The sequence below is a fragment of the Alnus glutinosa genome, chromosome 9, assembly GCF_958979055.1.
Source record: "Alnus glutinosa chromosome 9, dhAlnGlut1.1, whole genome shotgun sequence".
Taxonomy (NCBI): Eukaryota; Viridiplantae; Streptophyta; class Magnoliopsida; order Fagales; family Betulaceae; genus Alnus; species Alnus glutinosa.
The window spans coordinates 13,055,735-13,079,944 of NC_084894.1; the positions used below are offsets into that span (position 1 = coordinate 13,055,735).

At 36.0% G+C, this 24,210-nt stretch overlaps 1 protein-coding gene across 2 annotated transcripts; it reads left to right on the plus strand.

Moving 5' to 3' along the window:
• The first annotated feature begins 15,960 nt into the window (after window positions 1-15,960).
• Window positions 15,961-22,984, plus strand: LOC133878207 (SHUGOSHIN 2). Of its 2 annotated transcripts, XM_062316733.1 has the most exons (9): window positions 15,962-16,632; window positions 16,722-16,759; window positions 17,071-17,179; window positions 17,276-17,299; window positions 17,403-17,468; window positions 21,733-21,771; window positions 21,864-21,957; window positions 22,070-22,130; window positions 22,482-22,984. In XM_062316733.1, exons 1-9 carry the CDS (start codon window positions 16,465-16,467, stop codon window positions 22,774-22,776), a joined length of 894 nt encoding a protein of 297 aa, XP_062172717.1. In that variant the 5' UTR covers window positions 15,962-16,464; the 3' UTR covers window positions 22,777-22,984. The 2 variants fall into 2 exon arrangements, with proteins under 2 accessions (XP_062172718.1, XP_062172717.1); XM_062316734.1 differs by lacking the exon at window positions 21,733-21,771 and having other exon boundaries at window positions 15,961-16,632.
• Window positions 22,985-24,210: the final 1,226 nt, after the last annotated feature.

Genomic DNA, 24,210 nt, shown 5'->3' on the forward strand with positions numbered 1-24,210 from the left:
TCGTCCGGATGAATGATGCTTTGAACAAATAGGCGTCTGGACGGTATGACACGTCGTCCGGACGACTGACACTTTGGATAGATCGGCGTCCAAACGGTATGACACATCGTCCGGACGGCTGACAGGAAACCGAATTTTCTGCCTTGCAAACTGTGCAGAATCTTCTGGAAGCACTTCTGAATAGCGGAATCCCTGTTAAAAAGCATTTTTACAAAGAAGTGATTTTTTCCAACAGAATGTGGCCAATTACAAACTAACATACAATATTACAACCATGATCAGCTTGCATAAAGAAGAGAAGAGGATGGATGAATTATGTGCTTTTGACTTGTGCAATTAGAGACAGAGAACAGAAAACGTACTTGGCATAGGATGCTTTGAAGTCCAAAGATTTAAACAGTACATGTGGAGAGAATTTAATAAGAACAAAATGGTGGCATGGAAGAAAACCAACTTCTTTCACAAACTATTCAAATTGAAGGCAAATATAATAAGAGCAACTTGATGCATGTGATTTAAGATGACCAATTAAATTTTATAATAATATAATAAGAAAAACGACTATGAGTCTGGGCATTTGTCATTTAACAAAACCTTGGACAATAAACATTAAACACACAATTATGCCGACTGACAGTTGACCAGTGTTGGAATACCGTGGACAAAGTTTTTAACTTTGCTTACAAGATAAAAAGTAGACCCAACCAGGATTAGACAAGACCAAGCTAATCATGATGGTCTAATTAGTCTAACTACACACAAGCAGACCACCCTCAATTATTGGAAGCTTTAGCAGGTTAAGGGATGAATGAGATGGTCAGGGATAAAAGAAATTGGAAAATTGAACTTTCATAATTTGATAGGATATAGTGCCTAATATGTAAAAAGCAAAAAAAAAAAAAACCAAACTATGCAAATAAGCCTTCAGTTGCACATAGTACTTGCTTGGATGATGATGATGATGGTAGGAGATGAGCTTGAGTTTGATAAAAAAAATTAGACAGCCTCCAAAGAACAGAAATTATTGATGTGTTTAAATGATCAGGTATTCTCTGCCATGACCTGCATAAATTTGGTGATCATTTAACAAAAAGATAATAAGTCTTACAGGGAAGAAGTCTGTCTTGTATGCTGCCCAAAAGAAGATGACTGTGATCATAGCCAAATAACCACCAAGAATGATTCTAGTTGCAAAGATCTCTGACAGCTTCCAACTATCTAGCAGAGGAGAAAGCTTAACCCTGTCCTTCGATATTGTCATAATGGTGCCTGGCAAGCCATAGATCTCGTAAGTGGCAAACTTCTCACCATAAAGAAAAGGAATCTGCAAGATTCTCTCTTTCTCTGCTAGGAGAATTAATGTTAAGTGAATGCTGTAGAGAGATGGGAAACAATGTGTTTATCTGATTATTTAATCATTCGGTAATGAAGGAACCAAAAAAAAGTCCTATGCTCGTTAGATAAAATAAGAAAATCAGAGCGAGATTAAAAAAAGCAAACAAACCATCATTAAGGACAGCAATAATTAGCACCATGAATGGTGGGAAGTCAAACTGCCATATGAGAGCAAGTAACATAAAATCTCACTGTCACAAGAGAAATCAAATGTGATGAAAACAAAGTCAGGTGGCTAAAAGGACAAGAAGTGATTAACAACATTTTCAAAATACAATATCCTGTAGCCAACACCAAATCACTTACCACAATATGGATTGTAATGGAAACTGCATAAATTTGCAACAAAAAATGAATTGATTAATTCGATGAACGCTATCATTAAAACCATAATAACTCCTATAATTACAATTGTTATTAATGGTATCAGTAGTACAACTAATTGTTGGATATTCCTGAGGGGAATGATGCCATTTGTTTGCACAGAATGCAACAGGGCTTCTCACAAAATGAAAAAAAAAAAAAAAAAAAAAAAAAAAAAAAAAAAAAAAGAAGAAGAAGAAGAAGAAAGAAGAAAAGAAAAAAAGTTCTTCTCTCCTATCCAGAAACATGGATAACACAGGGTGAATCCTATCTGGATCAACCGCTTTCTTTTTCATGAAAGACCAGCCAATCATCGAAGAAACATGGATAATAAAAGGCACAGGACCATATATCAAGACAAACTCATAACAATTTTTCATGAAAGACCAGCCAATCATCGAAGAAGATAACAAATCATAAACGAGATTGGAAAATTTTCAATAATTAATATTGTCATATGTTAGGTTGTGTTAATGTTAATAAGCATGAAAACTTTACAGGGAAATTATTCTTATTAATTTGCTAATATTATTGCCCACCCAAAAAAAAAATTGTAAGAATGGAGAAATTCAAAATTTTATCAACATGAACTGCAAAAGTATATGATATCGTGAAGTATCATAAATTATTCACTATTATTTTACATGGGACATTCATTCATTGGTTAATTAGATAATATTGACTTTCTATAACAGGGGCAATCCACTCCATAATTCCAATTACCAGTATAATAATCTAACAACTTGCAAGCTATGCTTTACCAGTATAATATTACATTCTAACTTTAAGCAAAAGCCAAAATTTGTTCTTCCAAAAAAAAAAAAAAAAAAGGAAAAAGAGGAATTTAAACACACCACTATGAGAGATTACCTGGAAAGGAAATGAGCTTAATCGAGCTCGATGAGATCCCCAATCTACGCAAAAATCCGTACCCCCGGTTCAAGGATCTAAAAGCTCAAGCTTTTGGGTATTGGCTTTTCAAGATCTAGGGCACGGAATAATGACCAAGAATCAGCCAAATCTCACCCAAAAACAGCTAAAAAAACCGGATCTGGAGAGAAAATCGAAAGGAAAGATAAAAACAAAAAAAAAAAAACAAAACAAAACAAAACTAAGAAAACCTTACGGTGGATGGGCTCGTCGGCGACGGCGGTGGTGGTGGTTTGGCTGGGGCTACTCGTGGCAATACGGTAGTTGGGTTGTCAGAGCCGAACCGGAGATGGAGAACGCACCATGTTTGGGTTTTGGCCGGAGATGGAAAACACACAGTGGAGCGGCGGGCTCGTGAGTGGTCGACGGTAGCGAGCTCACGGTGGGGTTGAGGAGAGGAGATGGAGAAAAAGAGGGAGGGAAAAATTTGGGGGGAAAATGGTTTGGGGAAGAAATGGGTATAGAATGACGGAGGTAGGTTTTCAAAATCAGATTTTTTTTTTTTTTTTTTTTTTGAAAAATGAAAAAAAGAAGAATATTAAAAGCCAAAAGGCCCTTTCCCTGCCTATCATTACTCTAAGAGTAGCTAGCACGTACTCAGCTGTCTCTTCTCATCTTTTCCCCATATTTTCACATCTGTCGACACGTGTGATAGTCATAACGAATCTCTATACTTTGAATCATCTTCTCGAAGGGTTTCACAATAGCCACCCGTTTAAGAACAACTTGCCCGCTAGGTGGCCGAAATTTGTCTTCAAACGATGGAAGGTCTCCCAAGAAGCTTCATCCTTGGCTTGGCTGTGCCATCGAACAAGCAGTTCTACTACTGCTCTATTATTCTTTTTCTGAGAACGGCATTCGAAAATCTCCACTAGCTCAGGTCTCAAGACTCCATTTTTATCAATTGGAGGTAGAGTAGGAATCGTTGTAGACGTAGTACCAAGCTTGTTCTTTAACTGTGACACATAGAAGACTGGATGAATGAGAGATAGTTGTGCTAATGAGCTATCTAAAATTATGGAATTGGGTAGGCCATGAAGCTTGAATATCTGTTTGACAAATAGTTGTGCTAATAAGCTAGTTGTGTATGGATGTGCTAGAGATAGGAAATTGACATATTTAGTGAGCCCATCTCCAATCCCCCAAACCACACTATGACCTTTAGAGAGGAGAAGACCCTCTATAAAATCCATTGAGATACTGTACCATGGCCTCTTTGGAATTGGCAAGGGCTGTAACAACCCTGCAGGAGAAACATTTTATGCTTTGACCCGTTGACATATATCACATTCCCTAACAAATGTTTTAATATCTACTTCCATTCCTGGCCAGAAAAATCCCTTCAAGCCTTGTGGATGGTTTTGTCATAACCAACATGGCTTGCAATAGGGCTAGCATATATATACTATAAAATGGACTCTTTCAATGGCATACTAACGTATAATCTTTTCTTATATAGCAAGATATCCTCCTTTATTGTATATCTGTTGTTTGTAGAAGTTCCTTCTTGAATTTGTTTGGTTAATGATAGTACTTGAGGATCTTGATCATAGCTCCTCTTTAATTCAAACAACCAATCCAATGTAGGGTAACCTATGAGAGAGAGAGAGAGAGAGAGAGAGAGAGAGAGAGAGAGAGAGAGAGAGAGAGAGATCTTGTAAATCTTCTTCATCTCTACGAGAGAGAGCTTTAGCCACCTTGTTGTCTTGTCCTGTTTTATACTCAACCACAAAACCGTAACCCAAAAGCTTGGAAACCCATCGCTACTGCATTGGGGTTCCTATTTTCTGCTCTAGAATAAACTTGAGACTTTGGTGGTTTGTTTTTATCTTAAATGGATGACTCAAAAGATAAGGTCTCCATTTTTTTTTTTTTTACTATTGAGACTAAAGCCACCAATTCTTTTTCATAAGTAGACATTTAAAGAAACCTGCCTTTCAAGGCCTGACTGAAAAAAACTACAGGTCTTTGACATTGCATCAGCACTACTCCAATACCCCTTCATGAAGCATCACATTCAATTACAAAGGGTAGATTAAAATCTGGTAAGGCTAAAACAGGAGGATGAGTGACTGCCTCTTTTAAATCTTCAAAGGCCTTTGTAGGCTCGGCTGTCCAATGGAAAATATTAATATTTTATATTGGCTACATTTTGGTTGATAAAAACATTTTATGTAAAGGTTACTCTTTAACAGGAATATTGGTTCAATTCAGAGTCTTTATGTCTCAATTCATGCCATGTGTCTATTCACAAGCTCCTAGAAGATGTTCATGAAGATTCCATGCTATTTCCAAGTCAAAAACAATCGATTCCTATGCAACCGTCTGGATGGACCTTTGAAGGCATCCGGACACCCCTCAGTGTCTAGAACATTCAGCCATTGCAGCTGTCCAGATGACAGAGCTATATCGTTCGAACGCTAGGTCAAGCTACTCCGAGTTCTACACGGATTTGGATTTCAGAAGACACTAATTGGGAAGGTTTTGCCATACGTCCGAACGATGTGAAAACACATCTGGACGCTACCCAGTGTTCCAGAATATTTCGAGTCTCCTTTACGGATTTGGAAAGGAGTGACAACGTTGATCGTCCGAATGCTCGGTCAAGCCATCCAGACGTGGTCTTGTTTTGGGAAGAATTGTGCTATTCTGGAAAGGCAGTCGCAGAAGACCATTCGGACGCAGCTAAGTGACTGTCCGGACGCTACTTGCCAAAGTCCGAAATCGATCAAAATTAGGTTTTTTGTAAGCCTATAAATAGATGGCTCTAGGCTTGTATTTTGTAAGAATTCAGTATAGAATTTTATAGTGCTTAGAGAGGGTGTTTAGGGAGATTTGAAGATCCATTAGTTCTCTAGCCGTTGCCAGTGTGTGCTCAACTGTTCGTATGAAGTCTATCTTAGGGAGGAGCCCTAAGGTAAAAGATTTCATTGAAGACCCCTTCAAGTAGAAGACTTGGTTGGGAAGCGTTCACATTGGGTTTCGTGTCAAAATAATAGGAACGATCGCTGCATCAAGGTACGTGAGTGTTACTTTCTATGTACTAGCTTTGTCTTTTGAATAGTGAAAATTCTGGGTTTGGCTGCCCAAGAGTGGTTTTTCTCTTAACTAAGTTTCCACTTTGTCAACAAAATATTTGTCTCTTTTAAATATTTTGTTGCACACTATCACACACATGGTAAATTATAAGTCAATTTTATTTTTCAAAAAACATTCTTCTTCAATAAACAGTTAACGCTACTGCAATTGTACCATAACCCCTGATGAACTTGCGGTAGTAGCCTATAAGACCAAGGAAACCCCTCAATGCTTTTAAGGATTTAGGGATAGGCCATTCCACCATAGCCTTCAGCTTAGCACCATCTTCTTTGACACCTTCAGCTGAAATGAGATGCCCTAAATCATCAATCTTAACACACGCAATCTACACTTGCTCCTTTTTGCATAAAGTTGATGCTTCCTTAGAGTTTTCAAGGTAAGTTCTAGATGCCACAAATGTTCCTGTTGATTCTGACTCTACACCAGTATCTCATCAAAAAAGACTAAGATAAATTTCCTCAAGTATGACCGAAAGATGTCATTCATCAAACTTTGAAAAATTGATGGAGCATTAGTCAAACCAAAGGACATGACTAAGAATTTGTAGTGACCCTCATAAGTCCTAAATGCCGTCTTCGGTATGTCTTCTGGTTTAACTTGGATTTGATGGTAACTGGATCGCAAATCCAGTTTAGAAAAGTGTCTAGAACCATGTAACTCATCCAATAGCTCATTGATAATCGGTATTGGAAACTTGTCTTTGATTATCTCATTGTTAAGTTCACGGTAGTCCATACACATTCTCCATGAACCATCAGCCTTACAAACCAATAATATGGGAGAGGAAAATGGGCTTTGACTAGGAACAATAACCCATGATGCCAACAACTCCAGGACAATTTTTTCTATTTCTTATTTCTGAAAATAAGGATACCGAAATGGTCTGACACACATGGGTTTAGCATCATTTTTAAGGACAATAGCATGGTCATGTGACCTGCTAGGAGGCAGCCCTTGAAGCTTTGCAAATAAATCTTCAAATTGTCCGAGTAATTCCTATTACAGTAGTGACTTCCACTGGAAGATTAGAATCTTCTACATTCTATAGGAGTTGTAACATAAGACCCTTGTGACTCTCATCCTGAGGATTGAGAGTCTCTAATTCCTCCCATAATATTACTATCCCTAACCCCTGTAAAAGACAATGTTGTTGACCAATTGTAAATTCCATGGTTAGATCTTTAAAATTCCATAGAATAGAACCTAAAGACACCAACCATTGGATGCCAAGTACCATGTCACAACCGGACATGCACATAAGATTTTACACTGAAAAACTGATTATTCATTTCAACTTTCACCCCACTACACTTTCCTTCACTAAAAACAATATCTCCATTAGCCACCTACACTTTAATGAGATTATTCTTGTTCACCAACAATTGGACTTTTCTAACAATGCAGGGTCCAAAAAATTATGGGTACTCCCATTATCAATGAGACTAACAATTCTCTAATTGCCAATTATTCCAATTATCCTCGTTGTTAATTTGTGATTGGTTGCATTCTATTGGACAAAATCACTTGTATGTAATGTTGCTTATTTAATCAGGGATATTGTTATATTCAGAGTCTACACTTCGTTGGGGGTAGCTGCGCGCCACCCCTAGCCACTGGGGAGGTCGCAGCCACCCCCAGAGGTGGCCGGGAGTGGCGCACGGCCAACCCTTGCTTTTTTGTTTTTTTTTTTTTTTTGAATTTTAATTTTTTTTAAAAAAAATAATTTTATTTATTTATTTTTTAATAATTTTTTTTATTAAGATGGACACGTGTCGCATTCTTATTGGTCTGACGTGGCGCTGCTGTGGTATTTAACAGAATCTATCAAAAAATTTAACGGAATTGGACGCCAGGGATCGATTTGTAATTATTGCTTACTACAAGGATCTCCCATGAACTTCTTAAACCATAGGGAGTGAAAAATAATTACGGCATACCACAAGAACCAATGGTACAATTATCCCTAAATTCTATCCCTATGTGTCATCACTATGGCATTAGTAGTCATACCTGCCCTAATTGCATTCAGATTCGTTCTTAGAAACCTTGGAATAAATTGCATGTTCCTAGGAAAGGTGAACCATGTATTGAGAACCAAATCAAGAATTTGAGTAATCAGGTTAAATTCATTAGTGAAAAGCTAGGAAGCCTTACTCAAAAGGAATCTATCTTGACTAATAAAAAGAAGAATACCTCTAAACAGGTCTGAGTTAAGAAAGAAGACAATTTGTGTCTAATTACTCATACTGCCCTAAAAATTCCTGATACTTGTTTGTGGTATTTGCATAGTAGATGCTCTAAACATATAACAAGTGATAAGACTCTACTAAAAGAAGTTCAGATGGGCAAAGGAGGAAGAATCACCTATGGAGATGGAAGTCAGACCAAGGTAATTGGAAAAGGGATCATTGACATTCCAAGACTAGGAGCATCTCAATAAGCCTTGTATGTAGAAGGACTCAAGGCAAATCTTCTCAGCATTAGCCAATTCTGTGACAATGACTTGGTGGTTCAATTTTCCAAAAATAAGCATAATATCTTTGACAGCAGTGGCAAGTGGCTAATGGAGGAGAAAGGACTGCTGACAACAGCTATGGCCTCCCTGGTCTCACTTCAAATCCTCAAATAATCTACAATAAGGCAACCATTGATGATAGTGAGTTATGGCATCAAAGGTTGGGGCACTTAAATTTCACAGATATGCTCAAGATAGCCAGCAAAGAAATTGTCAAAGATCTACCCAAGATGGAGAAGACTGGGAAAGGAGTTTGTGGTACATGCCAGCTGGGGAAGCAGACTTGAGCAACTCATAAGAAAACTTTAGGTATTCTCACTTCTAGAAATTTAAAATTACTGCATATGGATCTCATGGGTTCTACTAAAACTGCTAGTCTAGGTGGAAGAAAGTACATATTGGTGGTGGTGGATGACTATTCCCGATTCACATGGGCTATTCTTCTCCGGAAAAAGTCTGATGCTTTTGATGCAGCTTAACAGTTATTCAAGAAAATTCAGATTGAGCAAAACTGCCCCATAATGAGAATCTGCACTGATCATGGAAGCGAATTTGAGAATGCCAGATTTGAAAAATTCTGCTACTCATATGGCATTCAGCAAGAGTTTTCATCCCCCATTACTCCTCAACAGAATGGGGTTGTAGAGTGAAAGAACAGGGTGATTCAAGAGATAGCTTGTGTAATAATCCACTCAAAGAATCTAATTCAACATTTTTGGGGAAAAGCTGTCAATACTGCTTGACTCATCATCAATAGAGTCGACCTAAGGCCAGAAACCAACAAGACTCCCTATGAAATTTGGCAAGGAAAGAAGCCCACAGTCAAGTACTTCCAAATCTATGGAAGTAAATGTTATATTCTTCGAGATAGGGAGAATCTGGGTAAATTTGATCCCAAAAGTGATGAAGGGATATTCTTGGGGTACTCCACCAACAGTCACGCTTACAGGGTGTTTGATAAAAGAACATAAACTATGATGGAGTCAATCAATGTAGTAATTAATGATGAAGAAGTTGGGGCATCTAGCAAGGGGGAGGAAATTCAGCCCACTCCTACAAAGCTGCCTATTCCTTCAGCTGACATGATCAAGCCTTTTGCTTCACCTCAAGAAACTCCAGGCATTTCTCCAGTTGCTGAGTCTCTCCCAGTTCCTCCCAGTGCAACTTCTGAGACTACTGCTAATGCATCTAAAGATGAGGATGAAACCACAAATCCTCCTAAGCGGTCATGGGTAAAGCTTAATCATCCCCCCCAACAGCTCAATGGGACTCTTGAAGAAGGGTGTCAGTTGAGAAACAGAGTGATCTGGCCCTCAAGTGAATTAGCTAATCAAATATCCTACAATTGCTACCTTGCACAGACAAAGCCAAAGAAAGTTGATGAAGTCCTACAAGATGAAAGCTGGGTCTCTGCCATGCATGACGAGTTACATCAAAAACGATGTATGGACTCTTGTTCCCAGACCTGCTGATCATAATATCATTGGCACCAAGTGGATTTTCAAGAACAAATCAGATAAGCATGGTACAGTAGTCAGAAATAAGGCACGCCTCGTTGCTCAAGGGTATACTCAGATTGAAGGGATAGACTTTAATGAAACCTTTACTCCTGTTGTTAGGTTAGAATCCATCAGAATTCTTCTTTCCATCGCTTGTCATCTTGGATTCAAGCTATATCATATGGATGTAAATATTGCCTTTCTGAATGGCATTATTCAGGAAGAGGTGTATGTAGGACAACCAAAAGGGTTTCAAGATCCTCATCATCCTCATCATATCTACAAGCTGAAGATAGCTATGTATGGTCTTAAGCAGGCTCCTCAAGCATGGTATGAGCGACTGACTACATATCTTTTGGCTAAAGGGTTTACAAGGGGGCAGGCTGATCGGACCTTGTTCATTAGGAATCAAGGTAAACACAAGCTCATTGCTCAAATTTATGTTGATGATATCATATTTGGAGCTACTCTAGATTCCCAAGCCCATGAATTTTCTAAGGAGATGAAGCAAGAATTCGAGATAAGCATGATTGGTAAGTTGAACTACTTTCTGGGTCTTCAAGTCGAACAAACTTCTGAAGGAATTTTCATCTCTCAATCCAAGTATGCTAAGGATCTGGCTAAGCGATTTGGTCTAGATGGGAAGAGTCATGCTCATACTCTCATAGGCACTAGTGTCAAGATAAGCACTGACCTTACAGGTAAATCAAAGGTAAACCAGTTGATCCTACTCTCTATGGAAGTATGATAGGGAAGCTTCTCTACCTCACAGCCAGCCAACCAGATATTGCCTTCAGTGTGGGAGTTTGTGCCCGATTTCAGACAAATCCTAAAGAATCTCATCTCACTGTGGCCAAACATATCATCAGGTATGTAAATGATACTCTTCTTCATGGCATCTGGTATTCTAGGAAAACAAATCTTGTTGTTGCATGTTACTCTGATGCAGATTGGGCTGGCAATGCGGATGACAGAAAAAGCACCTCAGGAGGATGCTTTTATGTGGGAAATAATCTTGTGGCTTGGATGAGTAGGAAACAATCTTTGATTTCCCTCTCTACTGCTGAGGCTGAATATATTGCTGCGAGAAGCTATTGCACCCAATTGCTATGGATGAAGAAACTGCTATGTGATTATGGATTCACTTAAAACACCATGATTATCAATTATGATAATACAAGTGCCATCAATATTTCCAAGAATCCAGTTCAGCACTCTTGTACCAAGCACATTGACATCAGACATCACTTCATACGCGATCTTGTGGAATCCTGGGTAGTATCTCTCTCTTACATACCCACTGATAACCAATTGGTTGATATTCTTACCAAACCTCTCGATGGTAGCAAGTTTGAGTCTCTTAGAAAAGTCATTGGTGTTTGTGACACTCAGCCTTCTTTTCTCATCTTATCCCCATATTTCTGCATATGTCAACACGTGTGATATTCACAACGGATATTCTACTTTGAATCATCTTCTCAAAAGGTTTCTTAATCTACCCTTCTCCATGTGAGAGTTGTGATATCATGTTCCCTGAGTGGAAGTGGTATTGCGTAGTTTTTGCCTATGTTCTTGCACCCTCTCTTAGCTTATGCAATGCTTATGGTACAGGTTATGGCCTATAACTATGAAACAATGGCTCTTTTTGTGCTTGTTGCTTTGAGTGGAAAAGATAATGGGGTGGTTGAAAAACTTGTCTGGATCTGATTAAATTGATAGTTTCCATCTCTTCTAATTTGATGGACGATTTCAAGATGGGCCATCTCACTTTCACTTCCCTTATCAATGCTTATAGGTCACCTAACTACCAAATATTACATTTGGATAAGTCAACCTATCAATTTTTGTTAAAAAAAAAAAACTCATCCGTCAACGCCAGACGTTAAAACGGACTGAAAAGCTGCATGTGACCACTTTCTATCTTTCTTCTTAAAATACCAATTTGTCAAAATAAAAAAAATAATAATAATGATTTTCTTTTTAAAAGAAAATAAAAAAGAAAAACTAAAAGGAGGAGTGGTTCGGCCACCCAAACTGGAAAGGGGGAGGGTGGGGTGGGGGGGGGGGGGGGGGGCATAGTTGAGCTACACCTAAAAATAAAAAATCAGGGTGGTCGAACCACACCTGTGTTCAAATTTGTCCCCTTTTTTTATGAATATCTTTCTTTTTGGTTACTTTTTAATAATTATAAAGGGCAATTATGATTTTTCAATTGTCAAAAGTATAATACCCCGTATTTTAAGATATTAAATAAAATATTTTAAAATATGATTTAAGGCCTAATAATAGGAATTACATACATATGAATATTTGTGGAATAAATATTCATCAAGATAGGTATATATATTTAAGAGATTAAATATTTTGTAAAAATATGTAAAGGAGTTAAAATGGATTAGAAATTAGACTAAGTCTAAATCGATCGATCGATTATAAAATCGATCGAGCGATTGTTTAATGTCTTCAAATCGATCGTGCGATTAAGGAATCAAACCCTTATTAGAAGTTGAAATCGATGGATTGATTTAAATAATCGATCAAGCGATTTAGTTATATAGGTTCTGAAACGGATGAAAATTTGGCTAAGTATAATAGATTGATTGATTATTTTATATAGTGTAAAAATGTGATCGATCGACTTACTGTTCAATGGGATCGATCGATTATTTTATAGTGTAAAAATGCGATCGATCGACTTACTGTTCAATGCGATCGATTGATTTTTCTACAATGTAAAATGTGATCAATCGACTTTTTGCATAAAACTGATTCATGCACCAAATAACCTGGGATTCGATTTTTAATACCAAATCTCCCCAAATCTTCATCCTAGCCGTTGGATACAATCATTTTAGAGTGATCTGAGCCGTTCATTTCACTATATAAGGAACCCAACCCCTTCCTTTGATCACATATCTCATTTCTCTCAAATTCTCTCAAGAAACTCTCTTGGTTTCTCCTTTCTCTTTGTTTTCTGTTTTGCAGAAGCTCTCTCATCTCTCTTTCTCTGCATCTTCGTCCATAGATGCAATATCAAGAAGGGACCAGTAGCTCAAAATTCTCTACCTCTATCTTTTCTCTCACGATTTGCAGCAAGAAGATACTCTATTCTCTTCTCTTTCTCTTTGTTTTCCATTTCTTCTTCTTTAAATATAGCAGCCCATACTTAGAAGAAGAAGACCAAAAGAAGGGTATTCAAAGCGGAGTTATTAAATATAAAAGTACGTCGTTATAATGCCCAAATTAAAAGTCACTATTTTACAAAAGCGTCGTTACGCTGCCCAAATATTTTTAAGTATTTTTATGCATTCAATATATTAATTTCATTATTCTGCCCAATTTTATAAAAAGATAAAATTAGGATTGTTTTATAACTATAGCAATTAGTTATATTAATTGTAATGTCTAAAAAGAAATATTATGCTAATATGATTTAAAAGTGAAAATGGCAATTTTTATTAAAAAATTGTATTTTGGTTATTATAAATGCTATTGTAATGCCCGCATGAAATATGTGGCATTATAATTAATCCATTTTATATGCCGTTATAATGTCCAAACGACATTACATTATTTAGAGATCAAAAGCGATAAAAAAGAATATCAATATTTTATACCGTTGTCCCATCCATTTTATTAATACAAAATTATTATTTTATTTGTTGGTATAAAATATAATGATAAGGTTATATTTATATAATTATTATATTTTATGTATAGCCGTTGTGATGTCCGGATAAATAATGATCCACCTAGTATTATTTACTAGTCTATTAATGCATGGATATAATTATGCAACTTCTATGGATAATCTTTAGAGCGGAAACAGTTAGTATCTCTATACTTATTGAGGGTGAAGCTGGTAGATTTTTCCTATAACATTATGTCTACTGCTTTATTTACTTGTTTGCGCATGTGACTTTGCATATTTTATTATTTTAATAATCTATTTAATAACAAGTTGGGGATCTAGATCTACAATGGGTACATGAGGCTTCACTAGAGTTCATAGGTTCTCGGTGAATGAGGAAGTACCCGAAAACAGAATAATAAATACACAAACTGGTGTACTTAGGTCACTAAGGAAAACCCAAGTTTACAGGAGCCTAGGCTCCCAAAGAATATAATTAAAAGTTAAATGTGAGAAAGCGCAGGCTTCAAATAAGATGCTAACCGTGCCTAGGCCAACAAAGGAGTGAAAAAAAAAAAAAAAGCAATACCTAAAATTTTGCATTTAAAACTGTCATAATACTGCTTTATGGTTACGTTTATATTCAATCTATGATTATAATTAGCTACCATGGTTCATATATTGCGTATATATGTGATTATAAGGGTATATTTGCATTATGTTGCATTTATTAAATAAATCAACATTCATATTATTATTGGAAACAGGGGACTCACTTAGGTATTTTTGTGTTACTGTTTTTTTCTATATTATTTATTAATACAAGTATAAGAAGGAGGAGTATCAAGATTAACTAGACTCTTAGGTGGATCCTGATGACAGTGTTTGAGGCTAGGTTGCCTCCCTTTTCGTGGACTACTATGTCATGGTTCTTTATTTATATTTCTATTGGTTTGTAATAATGGTACTAAAAATATGTTAGTTGTAGATTATATGTGTTGTATGTGGCACAAGTACAATTTTCTGTGTAATTATTTAATTACACCCTTTAATTCATTTCGAGGTATTTCAGTTAGAAGCTTTAATGTGTTATTTAATTTCAAGTCTGTTGAATATATTATATTCCGCTGTTAAATCTTAACTCTGATGATGTTGTAATGTCACGTGGAAATTTGAAATTTTCACTTACGCCTTTTTATAAAAGGCGGGGCGTTACAAAAAGTGAGGGTATTTTGGTAAGAATTTCTTCAACGTGAACACACATGACCACTTTTGCATCCATTTTAATGTCTGACTCTGAGAGAGGGATTTCTTTTTTTTGTTAAACAATGGTAGTTTGACGTAGTCAAATGTTACACTCGGTAGTTCTATGAAAAAATAGTGATCATTTGAGGACTTATCTTTCTTTTCTTTTCTTTTTTTTTTTTTTTTTTTTGGTTTCTTTTTTCTGTTGCTTTGATGAATTGCATTCCTAGAATGTAGGATAGTTTGTTTTTGGGAAAATTATATTTTAGCCCCTCAAATTACCACCCGTTTTATAACTAGCTCCACAAACTACCAACATTCCAACTCCAGCTCTTCAAACTACCAAAACCTTTAAAAAATGTCACATTTGGTGAAATATCACCATATTACCCCTGCCACGTATCATTTTTCAATTAAAAATAATAATATTTAAAAAAAAAAAAAAAACTAAAAAACTAAAAATAAAAAAGTAAACTAAAATAACCTTAAATTTTATTTTATTTTTTAAAAAAAAAAATGAAAATGGGGTGGCTCACAGGCCACCCCCCTCCCATGGGGGTGGTTGCCTATCTCCTTTCTATTTTTTTTTTTTAAATAAAATTTTAGTTTTTTTAGTTTTTAATTTTTAATTTTTAATTTTTTTTTAGTTTTTTTATTATTTTTTAATTGAAAAATGACACGTGGCAGAGGTAATATGAGGATATTTTGTCAAATGTGGCATTTTTCGAAGGTTTTGGTAATTTGGGAGGCTAGAGTCAAAGTATTGGCAGTTTATGGGGCTAATTACAAAATGGGTGGTAATTTGAGAGGCTAAAATATAATTTTTTTCTTTGTTTTTTGTGCTTGGTTTCATATTGCTTTTTAGTAGCAGCCGTGATATATATATAAACATTGGAAAACATTAGAAAAAATATGAACCGGTAAGAAAATTTTGATTTTATTCAACTTTTTGCTACAGTGTTTGCTTTTTTCAAAAATAAATCATATTTTATTCAATTTTATCTCACAAAGTCAAATCTCGAAATTCGCACACCAAATAAGAATTGAATTCTAATTTCAAAAATTGAACACCCAAACAGACCAAAGCACTAAAAAGAATGATTGTTTGAAAATATGAGCGTCGGGAAGAATATAATAAAAAATAATGAAAAATAATATATTTTCTTTTTTTTTAAAAAAATAATAAAAAAGTAAAAAGAAAAATAAAGAATCTATTTGTGTATATAAAGTATTTTAGCTAGTACAAGTAGAGAGATGCTTTAAGATCCGGACTCACTTAGAAGACATTGAAATCTTTTAAAAAAGCGAGGTTCGGAAGGGTTGAACATGGGAGAAATTTAAATCAGGTTCGGACTGTTGCTTCGGAAAGCCGTTTGTGCTACTCATTTCTACTTTGGCTTCTTGCTGTCTCTGTCGCTCTTCCCCTTTTCCTTTCACATTCTTTCTTTCTTTCTTCCTTCCTTCCTTCCTTTAAGCTCTTTTGAGCGGTTCCTCTCTTGATTTATGTGTCATTTTGCGTCTCAATTTTTCTTTCAAACTCAGCAATCACATTGAATTATTTACCCACATTTGTCTTTCTTAAACTCTCGGGAAGTATATATCCCTTGCTTTCTCCCTGAAGCCCTCTTCTTCACTCATCTGTAATTTTCATTTCACTTCATTGCTGCTGGGTGTCCCTAGTTTTGCGAAATTCCTCGCTAATTTTCATCTGGGGTTCAATTTTTCTTCATAATTATCACTATTTTGGATTTAAAATTTTGGGTTGGAAGTGGATTAGATAGACAGCAATGAAAGGTGAGAGAGTGGCGAAGAGATTGTCTTTGGGAAGCATGATGAGGAAGAAACTTTCCGACATTACGAACTTGCAGTCGCAACCCAAACTCCGGAGCCAAGACGATGTGCAGGCGGAGGGGACTTATACGCCAGATAAGGGCTATATTGACCAACTGCTCAAGGTACAATCTTGCGTTCTTGCTTGCTTTTTGATTCTATGTGATATGTGGTTAAACTTAGTGGGCGTTTCTGTTGTCGATTTATGAACCAGGAAAGAATGACTTTTCTCAAACTTATCGCGGAGAGGAAGTATCCTTTGATTGCACTATCTATCTATGTTAGCTATGGTGTGTATTATGTTTGGCTGCTGAAGAAAGAAATTAAATGTTTCAAGTGTACTTCTTTTTACATTGTTGGGACAAAGGACGCTTTAGGCCATCGAGCCTTATATGACTCTTTGGTGTCATTGGAGCGGCTTCTGCATGTTTAAGGAATTTGAAATTTCCAATAACATAATTCTTATCAGAATCCGTTATTTTTATTTTTTTTCTTTCTATTTTTCTTTGTCATTTTAGCTACCGACTATTAGGAAAGGGTTTTCCTTGATCACATTATAACAGTAAAGTCATTGAAGTAAGTGGAGCTGAGTTGCAGCAACTGCGAGCCAGGCTTCAGAAATTGCAGCTGCAGAATTGGAATCTTGCTCAATCAAACAGCCATATGTTAACGGTGTGCTTGGTTTTTGCTTAAAATTTATCTTTTAATCTCACATCTAAAATTATCTAATTCTCATTGATACTGACCGCATTGTTGCTAATTGTCCAGGAACTTAATTTAGGAAGAGAGAAGGTAAGTTTGTTTGAACTCCCAATTCCATATAGAAATTCAACTACATTGGTTGTAGGGTTTTTGCTTTCTTTGGTGTTTGAACTCCCAACATTGCTTGTTTCAGCTAAAAGCACTTCAGCATGAGCTAGTATGCAAGGATGCCTTACTTAAAGCAAAGAATATGGAACAGGTTAGCTCTCTCGTATTCTATTCAGTTAGCATGCAACCAAAGTAGTTTGGCATGCAGCGAAAATAAAGAGTAAAAATATATGTATTCTGCATAATGCTATGCAAGAAACAATCCGAAAGTCTTATAAAAACATGCTGGAGCTGTCACTGTTGGAATATTTTCACTTCATAGAAACATTTCCATTTCATTGATAAATGGCGTCATATATTTGCTGATATTATTGGACCCCTAACAATCAGTCAAGCACCACTAACGAAAAATTATACAATTTTACTTCAGTTGTAATGGTCCTTGACTAAATGGCATCTCCTCACCCTTAAGTAAGGAGTGGAGGGTGAGGTCACGGTTTCCATCCTATGTGGTTGTGTGAATTGTGTCCATACCTATCAAAACATTGCTTTTTTAAAGGTGTTTCCTGGTACTAACCTGAAGTAAGCTAGAATGAAAGGAATTCCAACTAAAAAAAGGTGAAGACCCTGCCAACCATATCTTTGACCGTGGCAGTTTGGTTCCTCTGATATTTCCTCCCAACTATAATTATGTATTCCAAGTTTTCATCCTTGCCTAGCCCATGCAATAGCAATTGCCTTTATCATCAACCTGGAATGGATGTTTAATCCAAATGACTTTTGTGTCACTAATTGAACTAATGTGCTGCCAAATGCACCTTGAAGTGTCAATTGTCATATATTATCTTTTCTATTTGAACATCTACTTTAGGGTCACTTCCCCTGGTCAGTACCAAGTACCAACTCTTATGCATTATTTTTTGTTACGATGCTAAATGAACTTTTTCCTTCAACAGTTGGTCACTTTAAAGCTGGTGTATGTGGATCCTTTCTCCTTCAAACTTCTTAAGATAACCTCTCTACACGTTCCGTTAAATATTTTCACTTTCTTGTGACCTCTCTACATGTTCCGTTAACCTCTCTACATGTTTCGTTGTCTCACTTGAAAGTAGTTTGGTCGAATGTGACCAACTCTACCACAATGGTGGCAGGTATGGACAAACTTAGGAGTAGGTTCTCTCCTAGGAAGTGGTCCAAACTTGGGCTTAGACACAACATCACAAACAACAGTATTTTTACCCTTATCCTTTGAAGAAGACACAAAAACAGTTTTTCCTTCAGTGACAGGAGGAGACCGGGAAGAAAAAGGGATGGAGAATCCCATAACAGTAAATTCCAAGTCTCCGTTTTCATTGTTAGGCCTATGAGAATTCAACAATTTATCAAGTTGTACACTAGAGAATTTTTTCAATTGAGTTTTAGACATTTCAAGTTCATTTTCAAGTGTCTTCATTTTTCTCATTAAGCACACAATTCTCAGTTTGAACCTTATCAATCAATGCATGTGATTAATCAACTTTAACAACCAAGGCTTTTTTTTTTTCAAGTTCAGTCTCATTAAGCTTTTTAAAGGTTAATTTATTGATTTCCTTCACTTTGTGCATTCTTTAAAATGTTTGTTATAAGCAACTTGCAGCTCATCCTCATGAAAATCATCCTGAGATGACTCACCATGGTCAAGTGTGTCATCCACACTAGACTCACTACCACTTTTCATATAAGCAGCAAAAGCCATGTAATTTCCATTTTTATCAAGGGGCTCATGAGAGTCACAAAATTAGACTCATCAATCAAGGTGGCATTCATGGCCTTACCTTTAGACTTCCCATAATTGGGACATTTAGCCCGAACATGTCCAAAGCCAGAACACTTATGACACTTGATACTTTGAGTATTCTTCTCTTTCTTACCACTATTTTTTTTTTTTTGGGTACTCCCGATGGAGTCGCACTTAGGCCTTTCAACCAATCTGGGGGGGTTTGTTCCTATTTCTCACCCTTTTTAGGTTTGAAATTTTTTCTAAATTTCTTGGCAATCAAATCCAAGTACTCATCATCCATGGATTCCTCATAGTTTTCAAGGTTAAAGACTTCTTCTTGGGTTGAGGCAATGTTAGTTCATAAGTTTGAAGGGAGCCAATCCTTTATTCTCATAGAGTTAAGATCATTGCTTTTTTTAATTGCAGTGACCTTAAGTCTAAACTTCTCAGGTAAAGACCTCATGACCTTTCTCCCTATCCTATGTCCAGGGATCCTCTCACTTAGGTTGAAACTTGAGTTTACAATGTCATTCAATTGAGCATAACATTCATCAAAAGTTTCATCATCTATCATCTTAAGTTCCTCAAACCTAGAAGTAAACATCTGAAGTTTGGAGTTCTTAACAGTTGTAACGCCTTCATGTGTTACTTCTAGTATGTCCCATACTTCCTTGGCAGTTTCACGCATAGATATTCTTTTGAACTTCTCTTGTGAAACATCCATAAAGATATCATGTAAACCCTTACTGTTCCAATTACAAGCATTTAGTTCATCTTTAGGCCACGAGTCTATATTGGTAGGTGGCTTAGTTCAACCCTTTTGAACATAAATTCATACTCATTCATCCACAGATGTAAGGAACACTCCTATGCGTACCTTTTAATAGGCATAATTATTGTCATCAAAGTAAAAGGGGACAACCAGAGATTGAGATTGAGATATGACAACAAGGGTCAAGATCTCACTCAGGAAATTAATCCAACCAAAGTAAGCTTTGCTTTGATACCAATTGAAAAACCGTTTATGACCCCAATTTTAATCACACAATCTTAACTAGCAATTTGAACAATGATTACACCAAACACTACAAAATAATGATACCAAAATCAAAGAAAGTAGAAAATAAATGAACATGAGACTTTGGTATGACATAAAAACTTTTGAAGAACTCTTCAAAAGAAAAGCCACTCCAGGAATCAGACAACCCCAAAGGAACCCAATATAGAAGACTTATGTCACAAACTAGTCAACTTACAAAACATTTATAATCCTGGACTCAGTTTGCAATCCCAACAAACAACCCGTTTGCCTCTTACCGCAATGGTTCCAGAACCTTTGGCCTTCTTCTATAGGAATCTTCTTTACGAACGAACTCATCCATTGCAACCCAGAACTCTAGTGGTTAAAGGTTTTCTTTATGTGGTTTAATTGACAACAAACAAGGAGAGGTTTCAAGTTTTAAGCTCAAAGGTGTTTAAGATTTTCTCCAAGAATGATGTACAATAGCCTCTCTTCACCAATGAAAATTGTGGCTCATTAGGCTTATATAGGTAGGGTGAAACTTAGGTTTTAAAAGTCAAGTCAGCTAACAATTAAAACTGTGTGGCCAGTTCGATCGATCGGAGGTCAAGTACGATTGCAACAATTTTGCAACCCAGAACTCTAGTGGTTAAAGGTTTTCTTTATGTGGTTTAATTGACAACAAACAAGGAGAGGTTTCAAGTTTTAAGCTCAAAGGTGTTTAAGATTTTCTCCAAGAATGATGTACAATAGCCTCTCTTCACCAATGAAAATTGTGGCTCATTAGGCTTATATAGGTAGGGTGAAACTTAGGTTTTAAAAGTCAAGTCAGCTAACAATTAAAACTGTGAGTGGCCAGTTCGATCGATCGGAGGTCAAGTACGATTGCAACAATTTGATCAAACGAACTATGGTCAATAAAAATTACGATCAAAGCTCTCAGGTTTTAGTATGGAACTTGATGCACACCTTCAATCGAACGAAATGCAATTGAACCTCTCTGGAATTTGTATGAGAACTGTTGCACCATTCCGATCAAACGAACTGCAATCGCACTTGCGGTTGAAGTCTTCAAGTCTTCAATTCTAGCATTTTCTTGAACTGCATTTTACACCGACTCAACCCTAAACTAATACCTACAACTTAACGACCCAGCTCACATGTTTTGACACTAAATTTTCCAACATTAAAACCTAACATAGTTAAAGGAGTTTCGTGTGGAGGGGGCACTTTACATGGGTCCGAGGTTTACCTGACGGAGGTAAGTACAAAAAGTGTCACTGCCTTAAAGGGGTTTTTCTTCATAAAAAAAAAACAAAAACAAAAACAAAACAACACATAGTTAAACGAGTAAATGCGAATTGAAATGATCGTATGATCATTATAGCTTTATTAAACTAGCAAACTGTACCTCTTAGCACATTTTGTTATTCTTCCAGTAATGCAACCCTCTCATATTTGACTCCTATGACAATCATAAACACTACCCCTAAGTAGGCTAGATGGAAGAGAATCCAGTATAAAACTAAAAATATAAGTAGACAAAAATGCAACTCAAGTTGGGCCTTGAGCTTAAATTTTGCACTTGAACATTATTCTTGTTTGATTTCTTAAGAAATACTCATTCGATTGCAGAGAAAAATGGAACTAAACTGTAAAAAGACTGTCACTCAGGTGTGTGAGTTAATTTTCTCAGTTATATTGTTAGAGCTCTTCCAGTTCTTCACACTTGTATTATTTTACCTTGTTTATTTTGTTGGCTGAAGGTAGGAGAAGAGGGAGCAGAGCAGTCATTGCTTGAAGCTAATGATGATAACAAAACTCGTAATCTCAACAGAAGGCGCACCACAAGAAGTAGATGTAATTGTTTAGGACCTAAAATGGCTCTTTATTATTATTTTTTTAAAAAAAAAATAAAATTATTCTTCTTTTGTATAGCTATTAACATATGGCACTTACAAATTACTTGCAGCTATGGGCCCTTCTACTACATACCAAAAAGTTGTAGAAAAAGAGAAGGTTGACAATAAAAGGTTAGTTGACAATTAATATTATATGTTAACTGTGCTCTGGATCACGACTCTGGCAAACCTCTAGCTAATCTTTGTGTCCTATGCCCGTACTTATTTGATGTGGGCATGGGCTCACAATTAAGATGTGATGGATATTTAATGCCCTTAGGTTTTACCTAGCATATTACACATACACAAAGCAATGCATAGTAATTTCTCCTTAAAAAATAAAGAAAAGGAAAAAAAAAAAAAAAAAGAAAAAAAAAAAAAGATGCAGCCAAGCAACAAGTGCTGTTATCATTCATTTTATCATCCAATCTCCATTGAATGGAAAGGACTAAATCAATCATGACTGCTTTTTCCTTTGTATAGGCGTTGTTTGAGGAGGCAATCCGCTAGATTTAAATCCCATGAGAAGGAGCCGGCCGAGATGTTATTCGAGATAGAAGATGCAAAATATTCAGTCAGTCAGTCGCTCGACAATCCTATACATGAAGATGGTGTTCCATTGAATTCATCTATTAGAAAGGGAGAGGATGGGGAAATTTGTATGCAAAGAAATGAAGGACAAAGGTCTTCAATTGGAAGACCATTGCGTAAAGCTGTTGGGAAAGTTCAATCCTACAAGGAAGCTCCTATTAAAATTAAAATGCGAAGGGCAGGGTGATCAAAATCTGTTCTACTCTCGTCCCCACTCCATTCCAGTGAGTTGAACAAGAGTTTGTAGAACTAGCATCATCATCATATGTTTCCACATCTTTCTTTGTCCGTGTAAGTTGTAATATGGTTGTGTTTTGGTAGTGTTATTTCACATTGTGGTTGTGATTATCTGTTATGCTATTTTTATTGTAAAATTTGTATATCCAAACGAGAAAGATATGATGATTGTTTTATTTATCTCATATGGTTAATTCTTTTCTTTTGTCACTTTTCAACGCAACTAAATTGGTGCCTTATAAATTCTATCTCAATCATGGTTTACAAGTCATGCTCAAAGTTTTCGATATAGCTGCTGAAGACAACAAACTTCCACATCTATCTATTATCTATAATAGCTTTGTGTTGTGCTTGGTTAGCTTAGCTCAACCTGAATTTCTGCCAAATTGCACCATATAAGACAGAATCCTAAACTGTGCAGGAGTACAAACTTCCAGCCTCATGAGTAGCACGACAATGAGCACTAAAAGTCTAGGAACATTGATCATCTGAAGCTGTATGTATAGGTATTAAAATGCGAGTATTGTTAGAGATTACATTTTTATTCCACAATTATTTTACAATGGTGACGTGGCGATCCCAACCAATCTTTGGATTAGTCATTGTTAAAAAATAAATAAATAGATTCAATAATTGGTTGAGGCTGTCACATCAGTATTATAGAATAGTTGTGGATAAAAATGTGATATGTAACGTTACTCTAAAATACTGAGTCGCAACTATCTATCGGATTCAAAAGTGCAGGAATTTTCCAAACAACCCAAGATATTTATCTGATTTGGTTTTGTTAAAGGTCCAAGCCTTTTTGGTTTTGCTGAAGGATATGAAAGGATGTCATATGAGCCATATTTATCCGATTAGGATTTTTTTTTTTTTTTTTGAATTTTAAGGGGATTCTACAAGTAGAATCATTCATATTTTTACCATTAATTTAGAATTTAATGGTTTTAGTAGTTATTACTTTTAAAATATGGATAAACATGATAACAGTTGAGGTGATAACAATGGATTGAAATCTCTAACAATTTGGACAGCATATATGAAATAATCCATATACTCGAGTAAATAGTTAGGCAGCTCAAAATTTATTTGGACAGATAGATCCCATATGAGTTCTCTCATAATATGAATATGGTGCTGAGATCACAATCTGATAACAACAATTAAGTTGCCGTTAATATAATAGAATGTCAACCATTAAATTTCAAACCAACGGTTGAGATTCAAAGAATTCTACTATGTAAAATGACCTACAAATTATAAAGAATGTAAGATTCATGTTTATCTACAGTAAAACTATCCTTTTCAAGTTACTAGCAATTGCATCAGTAGTCATATGTATGAAAAATTAAAAGAGTTTAGAATGTATTGACACTTTTTTTCT